This window comes from Pteropus medius, unplaced genomic scaffold (assembly GCF_902729225.1).
Source record: "Pteropus medius unplaced genomic scaffold, Ma_sr-lr_union100, whole genome shotgun sequence".
Taxonomy (NCBI): domain Eukaryota; kingdom Metazoa; phylum Chordata; class Mammalia; order Chiroptera; family Pteropodidae; genus Pteropus; species Pteropus medius.
In genome coordinates, this window is record NW_024349797.1 from 4664960 (window position 1) to 4687146 (window position 22187).

At 43.3% G+C, this 22187-nt stretch overlaps 1 protein-coding gene across 4 annotated transcripts; it reads left to right on the forward strand.

Annotated features, from left to right (window-relative positions):
• Nucleotides 1-1822: 1822 nt before the first annotated feature.
• On the forward strand, nucleotides 1823-17347 carry CIPC (CLOCK interacting pacemaker). Of its 4 annotated transcripts, none has more exons than XM_039883894.1 (4): nucleotides 1823-1973; nucleotides 6663-6850; nucleotides 10540-10709; nucleotides 13859-14752. In XM_039883894.1, exons 2-4 carry the CDS (start codon nucleotides 6715-6717, stop codon nucleotides 14750-14752), a joined length of 1200 nt encoding a protein of 399 aa, XP_039739828.1. In that variant the 5' UTR covers nucleotides 1823-1973; nucleotides 6663-6714. The 4 variants fall into 4 exon arrangements, with proteins under 4 accessions (XP_039739828.1, XP_039739829.1, XP_039739830.1 ...); XM_039883895.1 differs by lacking the exon at nucleotides 1823-1973 and adding an exon at nucleotides 2005-2174; XM_039883896.1 differs by lacking the exon at nucleotides 1823-1973 and adding an exon at nucleotides 4400-4506.
• Nucleotides 17348-22187: the final 4840 nt, after the last annotated feature.

Consider the following 22187-nt stretch of genomic DNA (forward strand, 5'->3'; position numbering starts at 1 on the left):
ACCATACAGTAGCTCAATAAAAAATCATGCCTATCAGTAAATTGGTCTAATTCATTTGGTTCCATTACTAAACTTGTCTTTGAAATTTAAGTTATAGATACAGCATGGCTGTTTGCTCATAAAATAGGTAAAATCGGGGAAGTCTGACTTGTTTGCACCTTTGAGGACTAGAATAATCCTCACGCTTTTGCCTACTTCATTTATTCTCTTTTGCCTGGTATGCATTATGCTCTCATTCACTTCCATTACTGTAAATCTTTTATCTATCCTTCCCCAACAACAAAAGACAATCTGAATGTTAGTTTTTATTCCCTTGATTTTATTACATTCTCATACTATTTATTATAGCGTGTCTTTATTGCCCATATCAGATTCTAAGGTATTTGAAGGAAGAGTCTGCCTCATTCTGCCTCAGGAAGAGGCAATAGGGCTTAAAGGTCAAGATCCCAGGCTTAGTAGTTGTGTCACTTCCTGCCCTCAACTATAAACTAAAAATGATAAAAGCACCGACCTCACGTTTATAGAGGCATCATAAGACACTGCATGTAAAGCTGCCTCGCTCTTAATTACCTGATAATTGTTCACTATTGTTTTTACTCCCTACATTCCCTAAAGGCTTATATCACAGGGTTTCAATTCTTTCTTGGTAGAGCTTATGCTAATAAATACATTCATACCTAGCAACACATTAGTACTATCTGTGTTTGAAGGACTTAATATGATTAATATGACCTAGCAGCGGTTAGAAAGGCTTGGATTACCAGAACCCCGAGTTCCCCCTGCCCCATCTAGATCAGCACTGTGCGTTAACGTCCTGCGATGCTTACAACGTGCAGTAATCTGGGCTGTCCAATAAAGCAGCCATCAGCAATATGTGGTTACTGAAGACTTTGAAATGTGGCTAGTAGGACTGAGAAACTGAATTTTTTCATTTTAATTAATTCAATACCTCCTAGTGATTAATGGCTACCCTCAACCATGCCCCCTTTTTCACCGGTGGAGAAATATTTTCTAATCTAAGAAGTAACCCTCACTGGCACAACTTCAATGATTCCCAACCCCTTTTATTCTTTAGCTCTTGCAGGATTGTTCAAAGTGACGCTTCACCAGAAGCTGGCATTAGAAACAGCATCCATATATAACCTAGTAGTATCTCAGGCAGTCGCACGAGGCAAAGTGAGTCATCCATCAAGTGACATGAAATCAGCCAACAAAAATAGTGACTGCGGCCTCGTGGAGCACGGACTAGAGGAGGTAGTAGGGAACGCAAAGCGACAGCCGCGACAGGCGTGGCGAAAACGTGAGCGGCCGCGCTGGGCGGTCCGGACACGCCCCCGTCAGGCGCAGGCGGCGGCAAAGCTCTCCGCCTGCCCTCCCACGCCGCCGCCGCCGCTTGGGGCTCGCGCACCAGCAAGCATGGCCGGTCTGGGGTCCCGACCGTAACGGGGTCCCGGCGTACATTGTTTCCCCCCGGCCAACCTCCACCCACTCCCGCAGGAGAATCACGCCTCCTGCCATGTCTGTTAGAACCCAGGTTCTCAAAACTCCGCCTCGAAACCCTGCTCCAGCCGCTCCAGATTCAAGATCCCGCCCTACAAAATGGCGGCGAGGCTTGGGGAAGCAACCATAGAGACGTCCGCCGTCCGCGGAGAAAGCGCCGGCCTCTTCGGGGACGTCCACGCCCTCTGAGAGGCTTGCGGGGCTCGCCTTCCGGCGGAGGCGGGAACAGAGTGCGCCTCTAAGGGCCTTTCTAGGGAAACAGCGAACAGTCTCCATGGTGCCGGGTCCTCCAAGGCGGGTCACGTGCCTGGAGGAAGCTGCTGCGGAGGCGTGGGGAGGAGAAAGGGGCGGGAAGCCGGTGGGATAGCTCGATACCCGGCGACCACGGGGTTGTCATGGAGCCGCGGGGCCGGGCTCGCGCATGCGCCACCTGAACCGCGGGGTCGGTTGTGGATCGGCGACCCCGGCCATAGGTGAGAAAGGGAGGGCTGAGCACTGTGGTAGAGCGTTTGAGTGAGGAGCGTGAGGGAAGGAGGTGGGAGTAGAGAAGGACGCGAGGTAGGGAAGCGGGAGAACCGGGACTTTCGGAAGACAGACGGCCAAATGTGTGTTCCTCCCCCCATTTGGGTGATTTGGCCGTGAGGAGTGGGACTGCGTGGGAGAGGGAATCGCGGGTGGGGAGGGGCTTTGTATCGGGAGGGAGCTTGTGTGAGAAGCCAGTGGGGGAAAACCTTTAGGGCGGGAGGGTCCAGGTCTAGTCCTGGGGGCAACAGCACACTGGGCTTCCAGGCGGGGGAGGGGAGGGGAGCCTGGAGGCCTGGTGGACCGTAAGCAGAGGGACAGGGACTGGGGCTGGTGAGTGGGTGCGGAAGCTGGTAACCCGGCGCGAGTCCTGGGACTCCAGTTTGAGGGTGGGGATAGCGCCCTGTTCTGGGCCTGGGGCACAGGTGTGCTGCCCTTTCCAGAGACCTGCTGTCACCCAGTTTGCCGATTGTTTCCCCTGGTTGGCAAGCTGGCCAGGCATGGTGCCAGGGAGGTGGGGAGGTGGGAAAGAAGGTGGGCAGTGCCAAGTAAGGAGTTTGTGGTTAGTGTCGGATTGGGGGAAGCTCTGATCCAGGCCCAGGTCACAAGCCGTAGTCAGGCTCTCTGTTATTGCCCAAGTTCTGGCAGTATGCATCGCCTGGGTGTTTGCCCTGGGAGGCTGGTGGCATGCCAGTCACAGCACAGTCCTAGGGTCTGCCCAGTTCTGCCCTGCTGAGCTGGCAGGCTGATGGATGCCTGTAGGGTACTCCTGCTGTCTGGCACAGATGCAGCGTGGGCCGGTGCGAAACGGGAGGTGGGCAGTTACTGTGAACCCTTCTGGAAGCAGGGAATTTGAGGGTTCTTCTCTATCTAATCTTATCTCCTCTTTGGAAGAGGAGAGCGAATTGAGTTCTACCTGGTTCCAGAGACATTGTGTGGAATCGCGGTTCAGGATCTTTGACATGAATTTGCAGCCAAGTTGAAAAATGGAAATGAATGTAAAGGAGAAGAATATTAGAGATTTAGGTAGAGTGGTGGTGGGGTTGGGGGAGGTGTTCTCTGTTAAAATACACAGACGTTCCCCTGGAATGGTATCTCCAAATATGCAGACCAAGAGAAAACGACTTCAGAGAAAACCTCACCCAAGTAATGTTTTTATAATTCTAATTGGGTTTACTCATAGTTTTCTGGGGAATGAGGTTTTAATTTTTTAATATGTTTAATAATAGTTCATGTTAGTTGATTGATGAAAAGGGTCTTAATTTTTTATGGCCATGTCTCTTTATTGTATTTAAGCTTCTGTTGGGCTTTCTCCTCACACCTTTGTCCATGCATGCGTGTTATACACGTGACACTTTTAAAGGGAACTTGAGCTCTCAGGAAAGTTGCCAAGTACCTATAAAGGGAGAGATCTGAGAGCAGCATTTCAGATCCTTTCTTTGTAAACCTTGGGTCTCCTTTATATCATAAGCCTAAATCATCATAGAGATTGATTATGGATTAGACCAACCTTTAATTTGGCTGGTGGATTTATCCCTGAAGTTTCATCTTAGAATAAGGAGTAGATGAGATCTCTGCTTCCTGCAGGAGACCAGACCTGGAAGTTAGTTCTTGAGGTGACGGTGGTGTTTGGAAACGCAGAATCTTGGCCTTCAAGCTGTGCAAGTTTTTCAACAACAGCTAAATTGCTAGGGCTGTCAGCGAGATTCAGCAGGATAGAAGACTCGTAGGAATTTATTATTCTGTTGAGTACCTCACATATTGTTGGGGGCTGAGGTTGCAAAGATGAAAAAAAACAACTCTTGAGGTTGAAGGGACAAATAATTAGACTCTAAGAAGTACAAAAATAGAAGGGCCAAGTGCTATGGAGCACTTGTTAGAATTTTATACCTGTTTATATAAAGGAGCATTTGTTAGAATTTTATACCTGTTTATATAAAGGAGCATTTGTTAGAATTTTATACCTGTTTATATAAACCTCTATTTATATTCATTTTCCATTATAAGTTTTAATGTGTATTTTCTCTTGGAATTTTTGGACATTGTTACATATGCAGTCATAAGAGGTCCAGTGAGGGTCAATTCTGACTGGGGAGCTTAAGTTGGAGGCCTTTTAATGCAGAGTCAGGCACCTGATGATCTGATATGTTTATAAAACAGCCTTAGTGGTTTCCAGTCTGTGCCAGGAAGTAGAGATGGCACAGCATAAGAGCTTGGTAACCCATTTTCAACCCCTAGTTATGAGCATCTAGCTTTATTACAAAATAATACCGAGAAAGAAAAAAACCTTGAGTTTTTCAGACGTTGCCATTTGCGTGGCCCTGGCTTTAAGTACACCTGTGGTAAATACCATCACTTTTGCTTCTCTTCTGTCGAGAGCTTCATCTGGTGCTGTGTATGAGTGGGTCTATTGTTCACCGGCTAATTGGTGTCCTCAGTATCACTTCTGGAAAGGAACTGCCTCTCCTCAGAGAAGAGATTAAGGTGGATGTAGCCCTCCTTCATTCTCCATCCCACTTTAACGTCCTGGGACACTAAGGCTTTCTGCTGCTTATAGAGAACTTTACTTAGGACAGAGGCTTTCATATTTTTTAGTCACTCTCCCATCAAAAGTAGCTAACTTACTATTCTAAAGTACATTATATGTTCTTAATTTTGGCATCCATTCTCCTTTTAACCAATTTGTCAATGTTTCAGTATTTTGATTATACAATCAATATTGTCCTGCATATTCTTGATGGGCCAGATTAAATTCCTGTGTATATTTTGTAGCTCCATTGACTACACTTTAACAACTGCAACAAGACCTGTCTCATCACAAGGATTGTAGCAGACTAAATTGGGATGCTTTATTTGAAATAAATGTAAAAAAAAAAATCCATATTTAATAAGATAATATGAAACTTTGTCAAATTCTTAATTAGCTGCCTTCCTAATCTAAGTCAACAGCAGGGTCAGACTTGAATAAGTCTGATTGCCCATCCACTAGCTATATCTAATTCCATTTTGAAGAAGCCTCCTATTCACTTTCAGACAGTATTATATTGGGGAAATGAAACCATGCACATTTGTTGAGTTTCATACAAAAGAATCCTGATTTAATTAGAGATACACTTTTACATTTTAGTCTATTTTTTAAACTGCATTGTCCATGCTGTCAAACTTCATGGCCATCCAGTAGAGAGATGTTGCTTTTGCATAGTGCTATACAAGATGTGACAGTGCCATTGTTTATCTTTTATGCACATTGGACTAAACCTGTACCTGTCAAAAGAGTGCTTGGTTTGACATGGATTGAATGGGAAACCAGTTTCCTTAAATGAGTTCGACATGGTACAAAATAATTTTTACTTGGACTTGTGCTTAAAATTCAGTCTCATTCAGATCGGCATGTGTTCCCTTTAATCCACTTTACCCACATCTACTGTATGCAAAAGGATGAACAAGAAGGTTGCTCAGGGATGCTCATAGCACCTCTGTCTTCTCTTTTTATTTTGAATCCCTCCTATGCTTGTTAAAACCTTCCCATGACTTCCCATTGCTCTTAATATCCAAAGGCTTTACATCTTGAGTTGTAAGGCACTGCCTGTCGGGCCCTCACCAACCCTTCTCGCATCAGGGCATGGCCTTCTACTCCTCTGCACTGTGCTCTGGCCTCCCTGGCCTTTCAGCTCTTTGAATGTGTCAGCCTCCTTGCTCCCTTAGGGCCTTCACACTTCCACCCCACACCCTAACCCCCTTCCCCTGGTTTACTCTCACTAACTGGCTCATCCTCCAGATCCCAGTTACGTGTCATTTCCTCAGGAAAACCTTCCCTTCCCTCTCCCCCCAGACTATGAGTTCTCCCCTTCATAGCTGTTGTCAAAATAGTAATTAATTGTGTAAACATTTGATTAATGTCTGCCTCTCTCTCTAGACTGTAAGTTCCTAGCCCAATGCCTGGTTCACAGTGGGCACTTGATAAGTATTTTTTAAATGACTAAATGTAACTTATCTGACCCTCCACTTCCTCTATGGGATAGCAACAGAGGAGGATGTTATGAGGCTCAAGTGAGAGTAAAACAGCAATAATGTTATGGGTTTTTATAGAAGCAAAGCACTATTAAATATGATCTTATTTGCGCATAAAAGTGCTTTTTAAGCCAAAAAGTAGCTTGCATATATAAAGAGTTGTTTTTACTCCATTCAGTACTTCATCCAAAGAAGTGAAAAGTTTATTTGAGAAACCACACAATGGGAGATGGCAGTAAGTCAGGAGCCTGCAAATATATCCTGGGAAAGCAAGCCTTGTCCGAGGTGGGCATTCCCTCTCCTCTCCTTCAGGGAGCGGGGTGAGTTACCCATTCCAGAAACCTAATCAAATGTGCCTTTGTGAGCCGTTTACAAAGCCTCCACTGAATGTGGTTTGTGTGCTTTGAATTTGTAATGGAATTAGAGGGCACAGAAAGGACAGCAAAACTTCTTTTGGGCAGAAACACTTAATACTGTTCAGTAAACTTGAAATCTTTTCAGGTGAAACCTCTGAAAAGATGCAGAGGAAGTGGGCGAGGCCAGTGTTCTTTGCCCCTACTTTAGTCACCATTTGGATCACCTGTTTCCGCTCCCCAGGCAATGACTTCTTATGTAATTGTTTTTCACAGGGCAATCCAGATGAAAAGAGTACTGGTGAATCCACTTCCAGCCTAGTAAAACATGGAGAGGAAAAACTCATCCAGAGAGAGCCCAAGAAGACTCTCGGCCAAACTAGGCAAAGGCACAGAGATGAAAAAAGTGACTCGTCAACTCGGCATGGCAGCTGCCGAGTCAGATAAGGACTCTGGATTTTCAGGTTAAAAACACCTTATTCTTTCTACATTGAAATGATTGATTTGCCTGAAAAATATCCTCCCTAAAATTCATCTGTGCAATAAGGATAGGAAGCTTTCACAGAATAAATAACTATCTGATATTTTAAAATGGTAATTCTGATGCCATAAGGCAGGACACTCATCAGAGTCACCATGGGGTTCTGAAGGAATGATTTGACATTCTTTTTTTTCAACTGACTCTCAACTTTAAATCTTACATTTCTGACTGTTGCAAATGGTTACTGGGAAAAATATTTATACACTCATAATTCTGTTGTCCTAGCTCCTTTTTCATAGGAATAGTTACATTGCAGGGAAAAAAAATTCTGCATGTTGTTACCATGTAACAAATTAAACAACAACAGTGTATAATTTGTTAAGATAACTTTTTGCTAAAAAAGTAATTTTGCTATGTTTAAAAGCATTTCCCCTCTTCAACCCATCCTCCCAGTATCTGTGCGTTTTGCATTTGGACTATGAGCACCCTGGCCCAATTCCAAACTTGGGTGTTTATTAGAGACAAGGAAGTAGAACAGTTTTCCTTATGAGTTTGTCTGAAACTTTACCTGAAAGGGCTAGCTGCAGTTGTGCTGAGGCTCTTTTTTTAATTTCTGGGTCTTGGGGTAGTGCCTTGACTATGGCTTTAGTGTCAACATTCTGGTCCAGGGAATGCAGCGGAGTGATGCCAGGGGATTCTAGCCGGGTCAGCATCTTGGGATGGGAGCCCACCCCTAGAGGAAGATTTGTTATCCAGCCTCACAGAAATTAATCAATCCACCCTGTTGATTTTGTTAACTTAGAGTGAGAAATGCAGCTGTTAGGAACACTAGAACTGCCTCATCCGTAGATTGGTGTATTTTCTCCCTGTAAGCATGCTGTGTGAGAAGCCAAATTATAAATAGACTGTTGCTCAGAGAGAAACAGAGCACCTACCGACAAAGGAATTAGAATAAGGACAATCCAGGGAAGGGAGGACTGAAGTGTAGCCCCTTTTCTTCTCTCTCTGTTGGCATTGTTTCCCAGGCTTGCCTCATCATAAGGCTCTTCTGAGGCTTTTGTTTAAAATACTACTCACCAGACCCCTCTCCTGGAGATTGTGACATCGAGGGTCAGGGATGAGGGCCTGGAATGTGGGTTTTATTTTCTTTTAAGTGTCTCTGGTGGTTCACGTTATCAGATAGGTTTGGGAAACATCGCAGGCCTAATGTCTTTGTTTTTTCTTTTAACATCATGTTTGTTTTTTATATCATGGAGGTAACAGGTGTTCATTATAGAAACTTAGAAATTTAGAAATGTGCAAAGAAGAAAATAAACGTCCATAATCCCACCACCTATTATTCCTAATACTGTTGACATTTTGGTATTTCTCCTTCCAACAACTTCAACTTTGTCAGGCCAGTTGTTTTGTAGTGTGTCCCAAAGTCTAGATACTGTTTCTCATCGTTTTCTTATTCTCAATGTAGAAGTAAGTGCTTTAAGAAGTATTGTGCTGTCCAGACATAAGGCAATATTAAAACTCATCAAACTCTTTATGTCCCCAATAGTGACCCCAGTGAATGCCTCTAGCCATGTCTAAGCCAGGTGCCAGTGATTTCGTAAATGTCCAACTTATTATTCCAGTTACCTTGGAGTATGATGTAATCTGCAATTATTAATTAGCTACAGTACATATTCAGAGTTTTCCCGTTGTTGCAATGGTATCCTTTACAGCCATGAATCTTTTCATCTTTTTGTTTTGGATCCAGGGTCCAATTGAAGACTGTACATTTCATTTAGTTGTCCTATCTTTTAGTCGTATTTAGTCTAACACAGCTCCCTCATCTTTCCTTTAATGTCGTTTCCTTTTTTTTTTCTTTGACATCATCTTTGAATGAATTAAGCCTGTTTTATAGCATGTCCCACACACTGGATTTTTGGTAGCTTTCTTGTTATTAGAATCAGGATAAACTTTTTTTTTTAACTGTAATTTTACATTTTTGATGGTTTAGCCTTATTGCACACATAAGGAGACACTTGAGTTTGTCTTGTACTTGATGCTCTGGTTGATCACTTGGTTAAGGTAGTAAGTATATACCAGATTTCTTTATTGTAAAAGTACCCTTTTCTCTTTGTGATTTTAAACAATTTATGGGACCAATCTTTGAGACTGTGTGACTGTCATATTCCCCAACAAACATGACTAGTGGTTTTAGCATCCATTGGTGATTCTTGCTTGAATCAGTTACTACATTTGTGGTTTGAAAATGGTGATCTAATTCTATTATTCCTTGTACATGTTATTAGCTGACATTCTTCTGTAAAGAAGCACTTTCCCTCCTCCACCTCCTTTTTTGAGTATCATTGTGGATACATGAAATTCTTTTGTAACTAAGTTTATCGATCCATTATTCTTTTTGATACTCAAACTGTCCCAGATATGGCCAATGGAAGTCCCTTCTAGATAGCTCTTGTGTCTTTCTGACATGTCCCCATTTGTGTTTGAGTACCTCCTTGCTTTGTGGGACAATAAGATGTCCAGGTTCATCATGTACCTTCTCTGCCGAAGACTTAGAATCCAAGGAGCCCTGGTTTCCTTCTCGTGCAGGACAGCATTCAGAAACCAAGATCCAGGTCTAGGTATGCACTTTACTCCTGCAGTCTTTGTTTCTGGCCTAATGGTTCTTAACTAGAGGTGCACATTTGGATTACTTGTGGTGCTTTGTGAAAGTATGTCTCCCTGGGCACCAGATAAATGAGTTCAGTAAATTGAGGGGAGGACTCCAACATCTGTAATTTCTAAAAAGTGTCACTGGAGATTTTGATTTAAATACAAGTGTTGACAGTTGTACTTGTTTGTTTAAAGTCACATTCCAGTCTGCCTCATCCAGATTACTTTGAGATTCTTGATGAACATTTAGGGTGTTCCCAGACTCCTCAGTAGCAGGGTTATAGTAGTCTCTGGGTTTGCTCCAGCAGGTAGCTAATTAAGTCCTTTTTGTATGGATTTCACATAGGGTAACCTTATTTGCTTTGCCTCGGAGAAATTCTGTCACCCATTTTGCAAGATCCCCAATAGGCACACAGCAGGTGCATTTAGGACACCAACAAAGGAAATGCTTACCCAGGTGGAAGGAATAACAAAAATGGACACATTTAAAATTTACTTTTGATGAACTTATCCAGAATTTACAATTAAAAAACTTAGGATGAAGCTGTTTTAATTTCAGCATGGACGTAAGTTTTGAGGTTTACAGATTGGTGGTGTTTTTATTATAATTGCATCTTATAGTGCCCAGAGACTGTTAACAGTCATAACCATGCCCCAGGTCACACACACACTCCCCTCCCTTTACAACAACAGATTCTTGAAAGTAATGAACTGACTTTGAAGCCTTCAACACATTTCTCCTATAAATTGGTGATGATTTACTTTCACACGAACCAAATAGATACAGGCTTCTGTCTGTAAGAGAGTTAGAAAGGAAGTCTTAGGGCAGTGATTCTTAATCTTTAGGGGTGGGAGTGATAACTCTGGATCCTACTGAGAATCCAGTGAAAGCTAAAGAACTCAGAAAAATTCACAAAAACCCATCTCACATATGTCCCATTTAGTTTTGAAGGGTAATGGCTGCCCTGCTTAAGAGTCCCTAGCCTAGAGCCTGAGTGCACTGACCATTCTTCTGCCCACCAGATGGGAGCTCGGAATGTCTGAGCTCGGCAGAGCAGATGGAGTCTGAGGACATGCTGAGCGCCTTAGGCTGGAGCCGGGAAGAGAGGCCGAGGCAGAACTCCAAGACTGCAAGCAGTGCCTTCCCTACACTGTCCCCCATGGTGGTCATGAAGAACGTGTTGGTCAAACAGGTGAGGAGAACTGATATCTCCTGACGCGTTTGCCATTTAAAGTTTCTGAGCTTCCTGTGTAAGGAGTTCTCCCTCCCTGCCCTGGAGAGATTTTAGAAGCAGACCATTAGAACCACACCGATATGTCCTTCTGTCCTGGGGAGAAGATGTTTCTTTTCTACTACAGACAGTGTTTTAAAAAGGACTACAAGAGTTGTGACATGTGTTCTTGTTTTCTAAACAGTAAGACAGTTTTCGTATCCCTTGTTTTGTATCTGTTGTATCCCTTGTTTTGTATCTGGAATTCTTTAGTCATGTATAAAGGAATCAAGCAGAAAGGTCATAACTTTTATAGTGCCATTCTAATACATGGCAGAATTTAGAGTAGAAACAGAAGAATCTCTAATTTTAAATGCCCTGGGAATTTAGAGGTATGGGATGCATTTATTTGTTTCAGAAGTTGAGGCAGTCTTCATGTTTCTCATGGTACATTCTGAGCATTTCTTAGTAATCAGCCAAAGCCATGTCATCAGTGAGAAAGCAGCACTTTGGTTTAGGTGTGACTGTCCCAGCAGAGTCCACACAGCATTGCTGTGGAGTTGAAACATACCCTGTTTCAGGCTTTATTACATAACTTTGCGTAATACGTGGTTATTGTCTAGACGTGAAAGAAAAGATTTAATTAGATGAAAATCTAAGCTAAGCCCCTGTATTTGGAACAGAACTTAGTCATGTGAACTGGGTTAAAGAACATTTGACCTTAGTCTGCTTTGCTCTAAAATATATCAGTTCTCACATGGGTCCACTGATAAGGCTGCTTGAAACTAGTGACATTTGAAATCTGGCTTTATGTTGTTGACCTTCCCATCTTAGGTAGAAGATTATACATGGCTGTAGCCTGACAGGAAACCTTAACATCTTAACTATTACCTAGTTATTTCTGAGGAATACAAACTGATTTTCCATAAGGCAGCCTGGTGAGTTTGGAAAAAGAATTCAAAAATTTTTGCTTAGCAAATCACATCTCAGCGGGAAGCACAGCTCTGCTTATTGAAAGGAAGTGAGAGAATAAAGACATAATGGAGCCCAAATGAGCTCGTCGGGGCCCCACCAGCGCTGTGATGCCTCTGAGGGCTTCCTTTCTCCTGGCTCTTTTTCTCCCTGCCTTCCTCTCTGGCTCCCTTGTCACTCTTCCTTATGCATCTGTGTTTATGCTTTCTTTGTTGTAGGCAAGGCTGGCAGCTCCAAAGGGCTGAGAACAGCCCACGGTTGAGGAGTGAGTAGGCTTTTCCAGCAGAGCTGCATTCTTCAGGACAGAGACCTGCTGGGAAGGCTTTTGGGCTTCATTGGGGGCAGGCTGACCTGATGGAGTAGTCTAGGAGTTTCATCTTAGTTTTTCACACATGCTAACATCTAGCATATTCCTAAATTAAAATAATGATATACTTTTTAAAATATCTGCTTATTGTGTAACATCTTGATTATTGCTGCTTGGTTTTAGGTATTTTTTTTGTGAGGATCTGATTCCAATTCTGCCACTCAACTGTGATTTTTCACACAATTACTTAACCACCATGGAATTCAGTTTCCTCATCTTCAGCACGAAGGCTTTATGTGAAATGATTCTGAGACCCTAAAGTCTTATCCCATATTCCCTCAGATAATTTCAACCTGAATAACATACTGTAAAATCTAATAATTAGAACAAGTAAGCTAAGTATCTATTAGTGCAATGGGCTTAACAGCAACATTAGGAATAATTTAGTGAAATCATCTTAGGAAAGCAGTGGATTAGATATTTTCTGGATCTGTTTGCCTCCTGGGTTCACCCTTAGGGCAGGACTGGGTAGGGGGATAGCCTGACGTTTTGCTTCTGATTGAGCTGGACTAAGCCATCTCTACTAAGAAAGACCCCTGATTTTGGATCTCCTCTGACAGGGAAGTGTGGTTGCTAGGCCTCACATTGCTTACTTACATACATCCCAGAGTATATTTGAACACCAAGAGGGCTCCAGAATGGACTCTCCGGGTCGTCCTACCCTTTCACAGGAGATGAGCTTTAGCTGACCCAAACTTCCTAACCAGGCATCCAGGGAGCTAAAATGTATGCAAAACAGTATGCACAGGTGGGAAGATAGCTTTCTTCAGCCAAATCCAATGAACCCCACCAAGGAGAAGAACCTCTGCCAGGCCCTATCTCTACCTATCCTCAATACTCATATATTTGGGCCAGGTTGGAACTGGCTGGCTTTTAAATGTTAGAAATAGGTAGCCATGCCCTCCTTTATTAGATTTCCATCTGAATCAGTACTTTAATTAAAAAATAAAAATGTATAATTGAGGAGTAATGTAATAAAGGCAATATAGCAGAATGGTTAGGATGGCTTTTAGAGTCAGGATGGGATCCCAGCTCTATCACTTAGTAGCTTGTTGACTTAAAGCAAGTTATTTCAACTTTCTACACCCCAGTTTCCTATTTGTGAAGGCAAATGACAACTACCTCATGGGGTTGTTATGGAGACAACCCATGTAAAACATCACACACAGTGCTAGCCTGTGGTAAGCACCAATACATGGTATGTCACTCTGTTATCTTGGTTTTATGGTTGCTGGGTATCACTGCTTTAAAAAGGGGCCCATGGACTCCCGATGATACATAACCTTTTAATCAAAAGTTGTTTTCAGGTAAAAGAGGTTCTACGTGTAACTAAACAAAGATAGACTTTGGCGTAAAGTCATATTTATAGTCTTGAGATTAGCACATTGTAACTGATGCCATGAAATTGTAGTAATCCATATTTTTATTGCCCCAGTTGTGACCTTAACTATGTCATTACTTTACCTACCTACAATTTCTTTTTCTGAGAGAGAACACTTGAATAAAAATAGATATTTCCTCCAGTTTTCCCTTAGGGAAAGTAAATGATATTGATAGGTATTCTGGTACATTGTGTGTTGTGCGAGAGAGAGAGAGAGAGAGAGAGATATCATACCCAAATGGATTTTCAAGCCACTTCTCCATTCACATTTTTGAGAATGGCTACCCTATATGTGAGAGAAGCTCTGTACTTGAAATTGTTATAAATATCTCTGCTCTTTGACAGAAGCTTTGAGCATCTATCCTTTCAGTAGGTTATGAGTAGTATGCTGCTCTTTTCCTTCTCTTTCAGGGCAGCAGCTCATCCCAGCTCCAGTCATGGACTGTTCAGCCCTCCTTCGAAGTGATCTCGGCACAACCACAGCTCCTGTTCCTTCATCCACCTGTACCATCTCCTGTCAGCCCATGTCACGCTGGTGAGAAAAAGTCAGACTCCAGGAACTACTTGCCCATTCTGAATTCTTATACCAAAATAGCCCCACACCCAGGCAAAAGGGGCCTTTCTCTCAGTCCAAAAGAAAGAGGAGAAAATGGAATGCAGAAGAAAATCTGTACCGAGAGACTTGAGCCAAGCTTGTCTGCCAATGAGCCGACCAAGACTGGTGCTGTGCCATCTAGTCCCCCAACCCCAGCACCCCCCAGCACCAAGCTTGCCGAGGACTCCGCTCTGCAGGGTGTGCCCTCCCTGGTGGCAGGCGGAAGTCCACAGACTCTTCAGCCAGTGTCCAGCAGCCACGTGGCTAAAGCTCCCAGTCTAACCTTTGCTTCCCCTGCCAGTCCTGTCTGCGCATCAGACAGTACTCTGCATGGGCTAGAGAGCAACTCCCCGCTTTCACCACTGTCAGCTAATTATAGCTCACCTTTATGGGCGGCAGAGCACCTCTGCTGCAGCCCAGATCTCTTCGCAGAGCAGCGGCAGAGCAAGCATAGGCGCTTTCAGAATACCCTGGTGGTCCTACACAAGTCCGGCTTGCTGGAGATCACTTTGAAAACCAAGGAATTGATTCGTCAGAACCAGGCAACTCAGGTGGAGCTAGATCAGCTAAAGGAGCAGACCCAGCTGTTCATAGAGGCCACCAAGAGCCGGGCTCCGCAGGCCTGGGCCAAGCTGCAGGCATCTTTAGCATCAGGCTCTGGTTATACTGGCGGTGACTTAGAAGCATTCTCTGATCCCCCAGACATATAGCACAGAAGGCATTTTTTCCTGTTACTTGAGTGGTTCTTTTTAACTCTTTTTGCTGTTATCTTACTCCTGTTTCCCAAAGCTTACATAAGAGATTTTCCTTCTAAATTCAAACTGTTCAGCGGTTCAGTTATGAAGCCACATGCCCATACCTGGCTGCTGTCTTAACCTGTGGTCTATGCACAGTTTACATAGGTTTCTCTTCCCCTGAGGACCTCAGATTCAGGGCGTCCTTGAGTCCCTCTTCCTTATCCTGCAGGCACTTAGAAGGATCGTGGGGCAAAGCAGGAGAGATGATTGTGTGGGGCTCTTCTAGCTGTCACCTCCCACAATCCCACTCACTGTGATCAAGGTGCAGTGACATTGATGAGTGAATAGAGTGACACCTGTCAAGCCAGGAAGTAGGTGACAAGGATCCCTTCACAGATCTCCCTTGAATATTTTAGCCACAGAGAAAAATAAGAGGACTGTGTTTGCATTCCCTGGGGGCATCCTGTGCCTTTTAGGCACAGATTAGGCCTAGGGTGCAAGCACTTAATCACTTAGAGCTTTGTTTTCTTAAAGTCAAGGGGAAAGGTAGTACCATTTAACTCTTACACTTTCATCACAAGCTAGGTTTCTTTTCACTTAAACTGGTAGGTGAAAACTTCAAATTTTTAAAGTATGGAACAGGCTCAGTACCATCTGGAATTACAGTTGATGAATTGCTTTTTTGACTTAGAGTTTGAAGAAAGTAGATATGGCCTACATCTCTTGGTCAGGAGCTGGAAGATTCTGGTAATTTGCTTTTTCCTCTCTTCCTCTCTCCTTTTGAAACAATGCAACCTGTTTTGTGTGTGAAAATCTTAAAGACAGCCTCATGGTTCCTGAGAGTGTAGTGTAAGTTAACCCTCTGCTGCCACCTTTACTTTTTTCTTTTGTTTCCATAAAAGAAGAAAAAGTGATTATTAAGCCGGATAGACTTGGAATTAAAATCATCCTGCGGTTATGAAATATACACCCACAAAAATTGGAAAACATTCTTACCAATTTTCACCTCCAAAGTTTTCATTTGTCACATGTGTCACACAGTGACATGGAGTGATTGTGGAGCGGAGTCTTCTGTGTATTGAATATTGGCTGCAAACCCAGAGGTGTAGTGTTGGTTATATAAAGCTCATCTAGGAATGGAGGGTGTGATGAGAATTTACAGAGAATACACATTCTTTCAACTTCCTTGTAAAGGTAAACTAGATTTCTAAGGTGTAAAGTTTCAAATATTTTTTACTCTCATTTAAAAATTTCATCCTCTTGAAAACCTAAATAAGTTCTGGATGACCAGCTTCAGCTTCGTCTTTTCTGCAAGGAAAATCTTGACGTTTTACCAAGGCCAGAGGATAATGTTCATAGGTAGCTGTAACTCTAATATAGCTTCAGATCGCCTATACTTTGGTCTCGAACATGTGTGAGTTAGATATGACTAATTTAGAAATAAACAACTTGGTAGAATCTCTGGACTCTCCTAATCAGTGCAGAATTATTACCTGCTATTTGCTTTGAGTTTCAAAATTAGAGCAAATGTGTCTTTAAGCAGACTCAGCTCCTTTGAATAATTGTCTCTTGGCCCACTCCCTTTGCCTCCCCTGAATTTGTGTGGTACTACAGCAGCTCTGCTCTGTGCACCATGCTAGGAAGCTTCCTTTTTGGCAGAATATGTTTGGCAGCAAAGCCATAGAGACAGGTGCATTCAGAACAGCCTGGGCACCAGTCATGAGTCTTACTGAGTGTCAAAAATATGAACACACTTGCTGAGAACCAGATTTATTCCATCGGAAAAACCCTGTGTGGAGCTATATGCCTCTTGGACTCTTCTTCCTAGATTAAGGTTTGCATTTCCCTTCCTGTCACAGTAAAAGATGATGAAAGCCATCATTGATCCTCACTGCTGAGTGGCAGGGAGAAACAGCACCACCCCCAGCTCTTCTTTGATCTTATACTTAGTGCTGAAAGCCTCTCTAGGCTCTAAGCATGGGTGTTCCTTCCCTAGTGGAGCTGTAAGCAGGTGAAGCCAAGTAGAGAAGCCAAATCTTGGAAAATTCACTGAAGCTAGCAGACATTTGGGGCCGAAAGCCAGATCGACAAATGGAGGAAACTTGAAGTTGACCAGAAAGATCTTCGTTGGTTGCACAAGGCTGTAAGTAGTAATGGTCTTAGCAATGCATGATTTGATCTGGTGTGAAGTACTGTGGCAGAGCTACTGTTTTCTGAAAGTGAGAAGCAATACTTAGCTCAAACCATTAAGAGAGCTTTTGGCAGATTTTGCTGGCTGTATTGAAACATCTAGAAAAAGCTACTGATTGAATGGATTATGGGAATGGAGTTTGATGACATTGTAATTTATTACACTCTCATTGCTTTTTATTGATTATGGTATTGTCTGACTTTACTCTGATTCCTTCAGCAGAAAAGTAACTCTCGTGCATATATTGAAGTGTTTTCCAGCTATGAATTCTAGGGTAGAGATTTATTTACCAAATGTGAATTCTCTTGAAGTATGAAGTTTTGTAGAAATTGACTGTGAAATGTCAGAGAATAATAAAAGCACTTACTTGAAAACTATTTGGCCTTTTTGCTCTATAATTGCTTAAAAATACTAAGTGAAACCTAAGAGTAAATATTTAAATTAAGTTTCAAACATGTATTTATGTCATTTGGGCATGTTGGGATTAGATACTGAACTTGTGGAAATTCATCATTCAGCTTCACCAGTGTGAATTTAAAAGGAAATGCAGGCAAGCTTAAGGCAAATGAATCGTCCAGTGTTCCCTAGAGTCTTGGAGGTTTGTATAGTGTAGGCTGGAAGAAGTGAGAGGAGAATACAATTTAATGATTTCTTCCATCCGATCTGATACTTTAGCAAATAGAATTTTTAAATGACAAGACTACTACAGTTGTTTACCGGGATAAACTAAAGCCACATTAAGTGAAGTTCTTTCATGAGAGAGAAATCTTTAGCAAGTACAGCTCCAAGCCCTCCTCCACGCTTCTTGGAGTTGATTCCTGACGCTCTCCTCCTCAAGGTCCACCTAGGGTGGGGGTCCCCAACCCCTGGGCCTCAGACTGGTACCATTACATGGCCTCTTAGGAACCGGGCCACACAGCAGGAGGTGAGCATTGGGTGAGTGAGCGAAGCTTCATTTGTATTTGCAGCCGCTCCCCAGCGCTAGCCTCACCACCTCAGCTCCACCTCAGATCATCAGGCATTAGATTTTCATAGGAGCACCGGTCCCTGGTGCCAAAAAGGTTGGGGACCGCTGACGTAGAGAGTCTCAACAGGGAGATGTGTGGTGTCCTTCCTGCTTCCCTAGGCCAGTCAAGATGCCTCTCCTGGGATTTATAAAACACTAGAAAAATAAAAAGCTTATCCTCATTTAAAGGCCTACTGGGTTGCCATAATGTAATTCTTAAGCATTATTTCTGTCCTACACAATTTTCTTAGTACCTTTTGAAATCTAGAGAAGTGCCAGCACACAAAGTGACTCCTGCGACACTGAGGAGAGCAGTTATTTAGTGTGTAGCCCCTAGCCCCTCAGCATGGTTCCCGTACGTGGAGATAATGTTCACCTAGGATGCCTGTTTGTGAACATGTCGACATCTTTTATGGCATCCTTGCAGATCATACCTGGTGTAATGGGGTCTAAAGACCTACATGCACCTGCCACATCTGTTACTCATTAACTAGGTGACTTTGGATAAGTCACTTGAACCTCTCTAGGTGTCACTCCTCTCAGCTGAATAATAAGGAATTGGGACTGGTTCTCTCTATGGTTCTTCCTGGCTCTAACCATTTGTAATATCTCTAGCTGTTGCAGGTGAGCCTTAAGATTAATAATTAAATTTTTTTTTTTAAATCTGGGGTGCCTACAGGGTAGGTTCCTGGTAAGGTAGTGCTCTGGTAAGATGGTTTTATATTGGTGTTCTGTCAGATTTTTAACTTATTACAGGTGACTCTGGAAGAAGCGTTTTGCCAGTCTGCATTGGTTTTGTCTTTATGATTACCCGGTTACAGCTAACATGGACTCACTAATTCTCCTTTAAAAGACTACTCTTAAACACAAAATTATTAGCCCCCAAGGAGAATAACTTGAGGTTAAACCAAAGCATGGCCTTTCCTAGTCACTCATTTGCAAACAGCTCTTTCATCTGAGATGAAGGATATAACTGGTTTTATGTTTTGGAGAGTATGTCACTTAGCTTTTATTTCCTTCCTGATGTCTCTCCCTACAACCAGGGAGGATGTTCCTACATGTGATAATAAGGAAATTCTTAGGTTGATTTAACATTATCTCTAAGGTAAATATAGTCATAGCCTATGTAAATGCGGCGGTACCTTGTGAGGACTGTATTCTGGCCCCAGCCTTCTGGGTGTCACATCCACATGGGAAGAGAGATTAGAGATGAAAAGAGGTCTGCCTGAGAGACACAGTGTGATCAGAATGGCTGGGGAGAAAGAGGCAGCAGGAAGCAGCTTTATCTCTGCTACCTCAGTTTCCTTTATCATAAGAGGAGGGGAGTAATACTTGCTGTCCACTTCACATCCAGAGCTTATGGTGAGGTGCAAAAGGCGATGTCTCTAAGGTATTTTAAAATGGCTCCACAGAGCAAGGCCGCCTCCCTGCCCACAAACCCAGCGATGGAATTCAAGTGATGGCATTCTGCACCTTAAAGGTTGTCACTTGCTTGGAATAAATGAGACTATCTTTTACCAAAACCTCATTTACAGCTAATTGGAAGAGAGCAAATCTCAACGCGTGCTTTGACTGGTTTCCTAAAAGGAGATATTCTGTGTGTCCAACCACTTTGGCTTTTTCTTCTCAGAATTCCTCTTTTTCTTAGAACCACATGGCTTTCCTCTCTTTCTCTCAAGGATGGTTATGCAAGGCATTAGAGAATTACTTGAAAGAACAATCTGTATGGTTCCTGCCTCAAATTACAGCAGCTGGAGGAGATGAGCAAGACAGAGAAAAGCCTGTGGAGTACGAAGTTAACACAGTGAGTGGGTGGAAGCTGTTAGGAATGAAGGGGAATAAAAACTGAAAGCAACATCCGAGGCCAGTCCGCATGAGGGCCCCTGTCAGGCTCCATGATTAGTGTGTGGAGCGAGGCCTCACAGTGGCTTGAGAGCATGAGTAAAAATAGCTGCCTCTAATTTTCCTAGACTCAGTTGTACCGGCTTTGGAGGAGTGCTCGCTAGTTGTGATAAATGTCACTGGGTGGGCAGATGGGAGTGGTTGGCCTGGATCCTGCCCTTCATTTGGGGCTGAGAGAGCGGCAGGAAAACCAAGACTTGCTAGTACACGTAGATAGTAAAACCGTAATAATACCCCTACAGAGAGCTGTGTTGAAATCATCATTTCCTTATACAATTAATAAGCTGCCCCAAAGTCAAGGACGAGAAGAAGCTTAAAGATACCCACAAATAAAAAACCTTACCCTCAGTGGTATAGACAACCTTCCCCTGCATCACATTGAACAAATGCTGGAAAGCCTGGTTCTGACATGTGATGGTCCTAGTGGATGCTCGAGTCCACTACCAGCAAGGCTTCTGGGCTTCTCTTCGAGTGTCACTGGATTGCTCCGGAAAGGCAAATGAGTGCTCACTTAAGCAAAACACACAGGGGTAGAGCAGTGAACTGCCAAAACCAGCAGCCCAGATACCCACAGCTGACAACAAAGTTACAAACATGGTATAGACAGCAAGCTTTCACGAGTGGCCCTGGCACTCTGGCAGGCCGAGGGGGCCAGGATAGGTAAGGTGAAAGCCTTTTTAAAAGTTTCTAAGTCAATGCTTGTCGAGTTAAGATGTATTTGGAAGAATGTGCTCCTTTCATTCTTGAAGCATTTTCCAAGCCCCAGTTGGGCTACAAAGCCCCTAACTAGTTACTAGTTAGCTAATAAGTTCCTCATGCTGCTGGTGGTATTAGTCAGGTTGGGTCGCAGTGAGAGGAGTGGCCTCCTGGTCCGCCAGCTGCAAGGGACTGGGAAATGTGACCTGATAGCACCAGTCAGCCTCAGGGTAGGGACCACTTTAGGGACTTTTAAAAACCCTCAAATATTTGGTCCTCATTACTTGGTTTTTCACATATGCACACACCTCAAATTTATATTATTCTCAAACCCTGATCATTTTCACTGTTCCTGAAAACTTTAATGCTTCCTAACTAAACGTTGTCATTGTCACTGTTACTTCAGGCTAACAAATACATAAAGTTGTCAACACATTTATGTCCCAGGTGCTGACCTACTTACTTGTAAGGCACAAAATGGTAAATGAAACAGACATGGCCCCTACTTATATTCTAGTGGGAGAGTAGCATTGACCACTGACTGACTAGTCAATCACTGCTTTAATGTCTTGGGTCTCACTGGGTCTTATACATCCAAAGTTGGGCACGTAAGCCTGGTTAAGGTGACACATCTTAATCACTTCTACTTTCATTTTAAAGTTAACATTTTGATAACCTTTGGGTTTAGCATCCTTCGATTAGGCAAGAGTCCTTAATGTTAAATTTCTAGTTGAGAGCATAAGTGTTGATATAGGCACAATATATTAATTAGTTGGTAAGTTCGCCCTAACACCCAAACACACTAGGAGGGAGTTCTTGAAAGTAGATTATCCTGTTTGGTGACTCACCTTCAGACTTCTGAGCTCACTCACAGCAACACCTGCATCTGCTTTCCTTGGGCTTCTCCCAGCTACTGCCAGCAGAAGTATTCACACGACCCCAAGCATAAGCACCTGAAGTTTTGCAGTAGGCACCTTGCTTGCCTCACACTAGTCCTGGGCTTGGCAGCACCAGACCCTTACTGAGGCCCCAGACCTACAGAAGATCACATGTGGTCCCAGCCTTGGAGCCCTCACTGCTGAGCCAGGAGACTAGACTCACAGGGAAAGTAACGACACAAGGTAGTGTAGCCTGGTGCCCAGTGCCAGCTCCAGATCAGAGTTACAGGACCGCTCCAAGGCCTTGAAAGGAGCTCAAGGTGAGTTGAGATTTGAGCTCAGCCTTAGCAGATGGTGGAGTTTAGATAAGTTGAGAGGAAGGGGAGCAGCATTTTAGCCAAAGAACGTAAGCAGAGGCATCACGGTGAGATGGAAATATCAGGGCTTTGGATCTGGATCTAGTTTCTGTGTGATCCCAACAAGTTACATAACCTCTCTGGGCCTTGTTTCCTCATTTGTTAGGTTACTACCGACTCTAAAAGATGACTGTGCCATAACCTGTAAAGTGTCTAGTACAGCGGCCTCACATGGTGAGTGCTCAGTAAACAGTAATCATAAGATTGTTATTGCAGCCATTTGAGGAGTGAGGATGGGGCCAGCTAAGCTGGCCTCAGTCCAAGGTCACTATTTCACTTTGTACTTACAGGCAGTGAGCAGCAAACCAGCCCAGCTCCC

Bases quoted from the DNA above. Each gene is read 5' to 3' on its own strand.
- CIPC (XM_039883893.1), top strand. From the start codon at position 9,332: ATGTCCCCATTTGTGTTTGAGTACCTCCTTGCTTTGTGGGACAATAAG. The intron at 9,486-10,539 runs GTATGCACTTTA...TCTGCCCACCAG, and splicing joins AAACCAAGATCCAGGTCTAG to ATGGGAGCTCGGAATGTCTG. The intron at 10,710-13,858 runs GTGAGGAGAACT...CTTCTCTTTCAG, and splicing joins AGAACGTGTTGGTCAAACAG to GGCAGCAGCTCATCCCAGCT.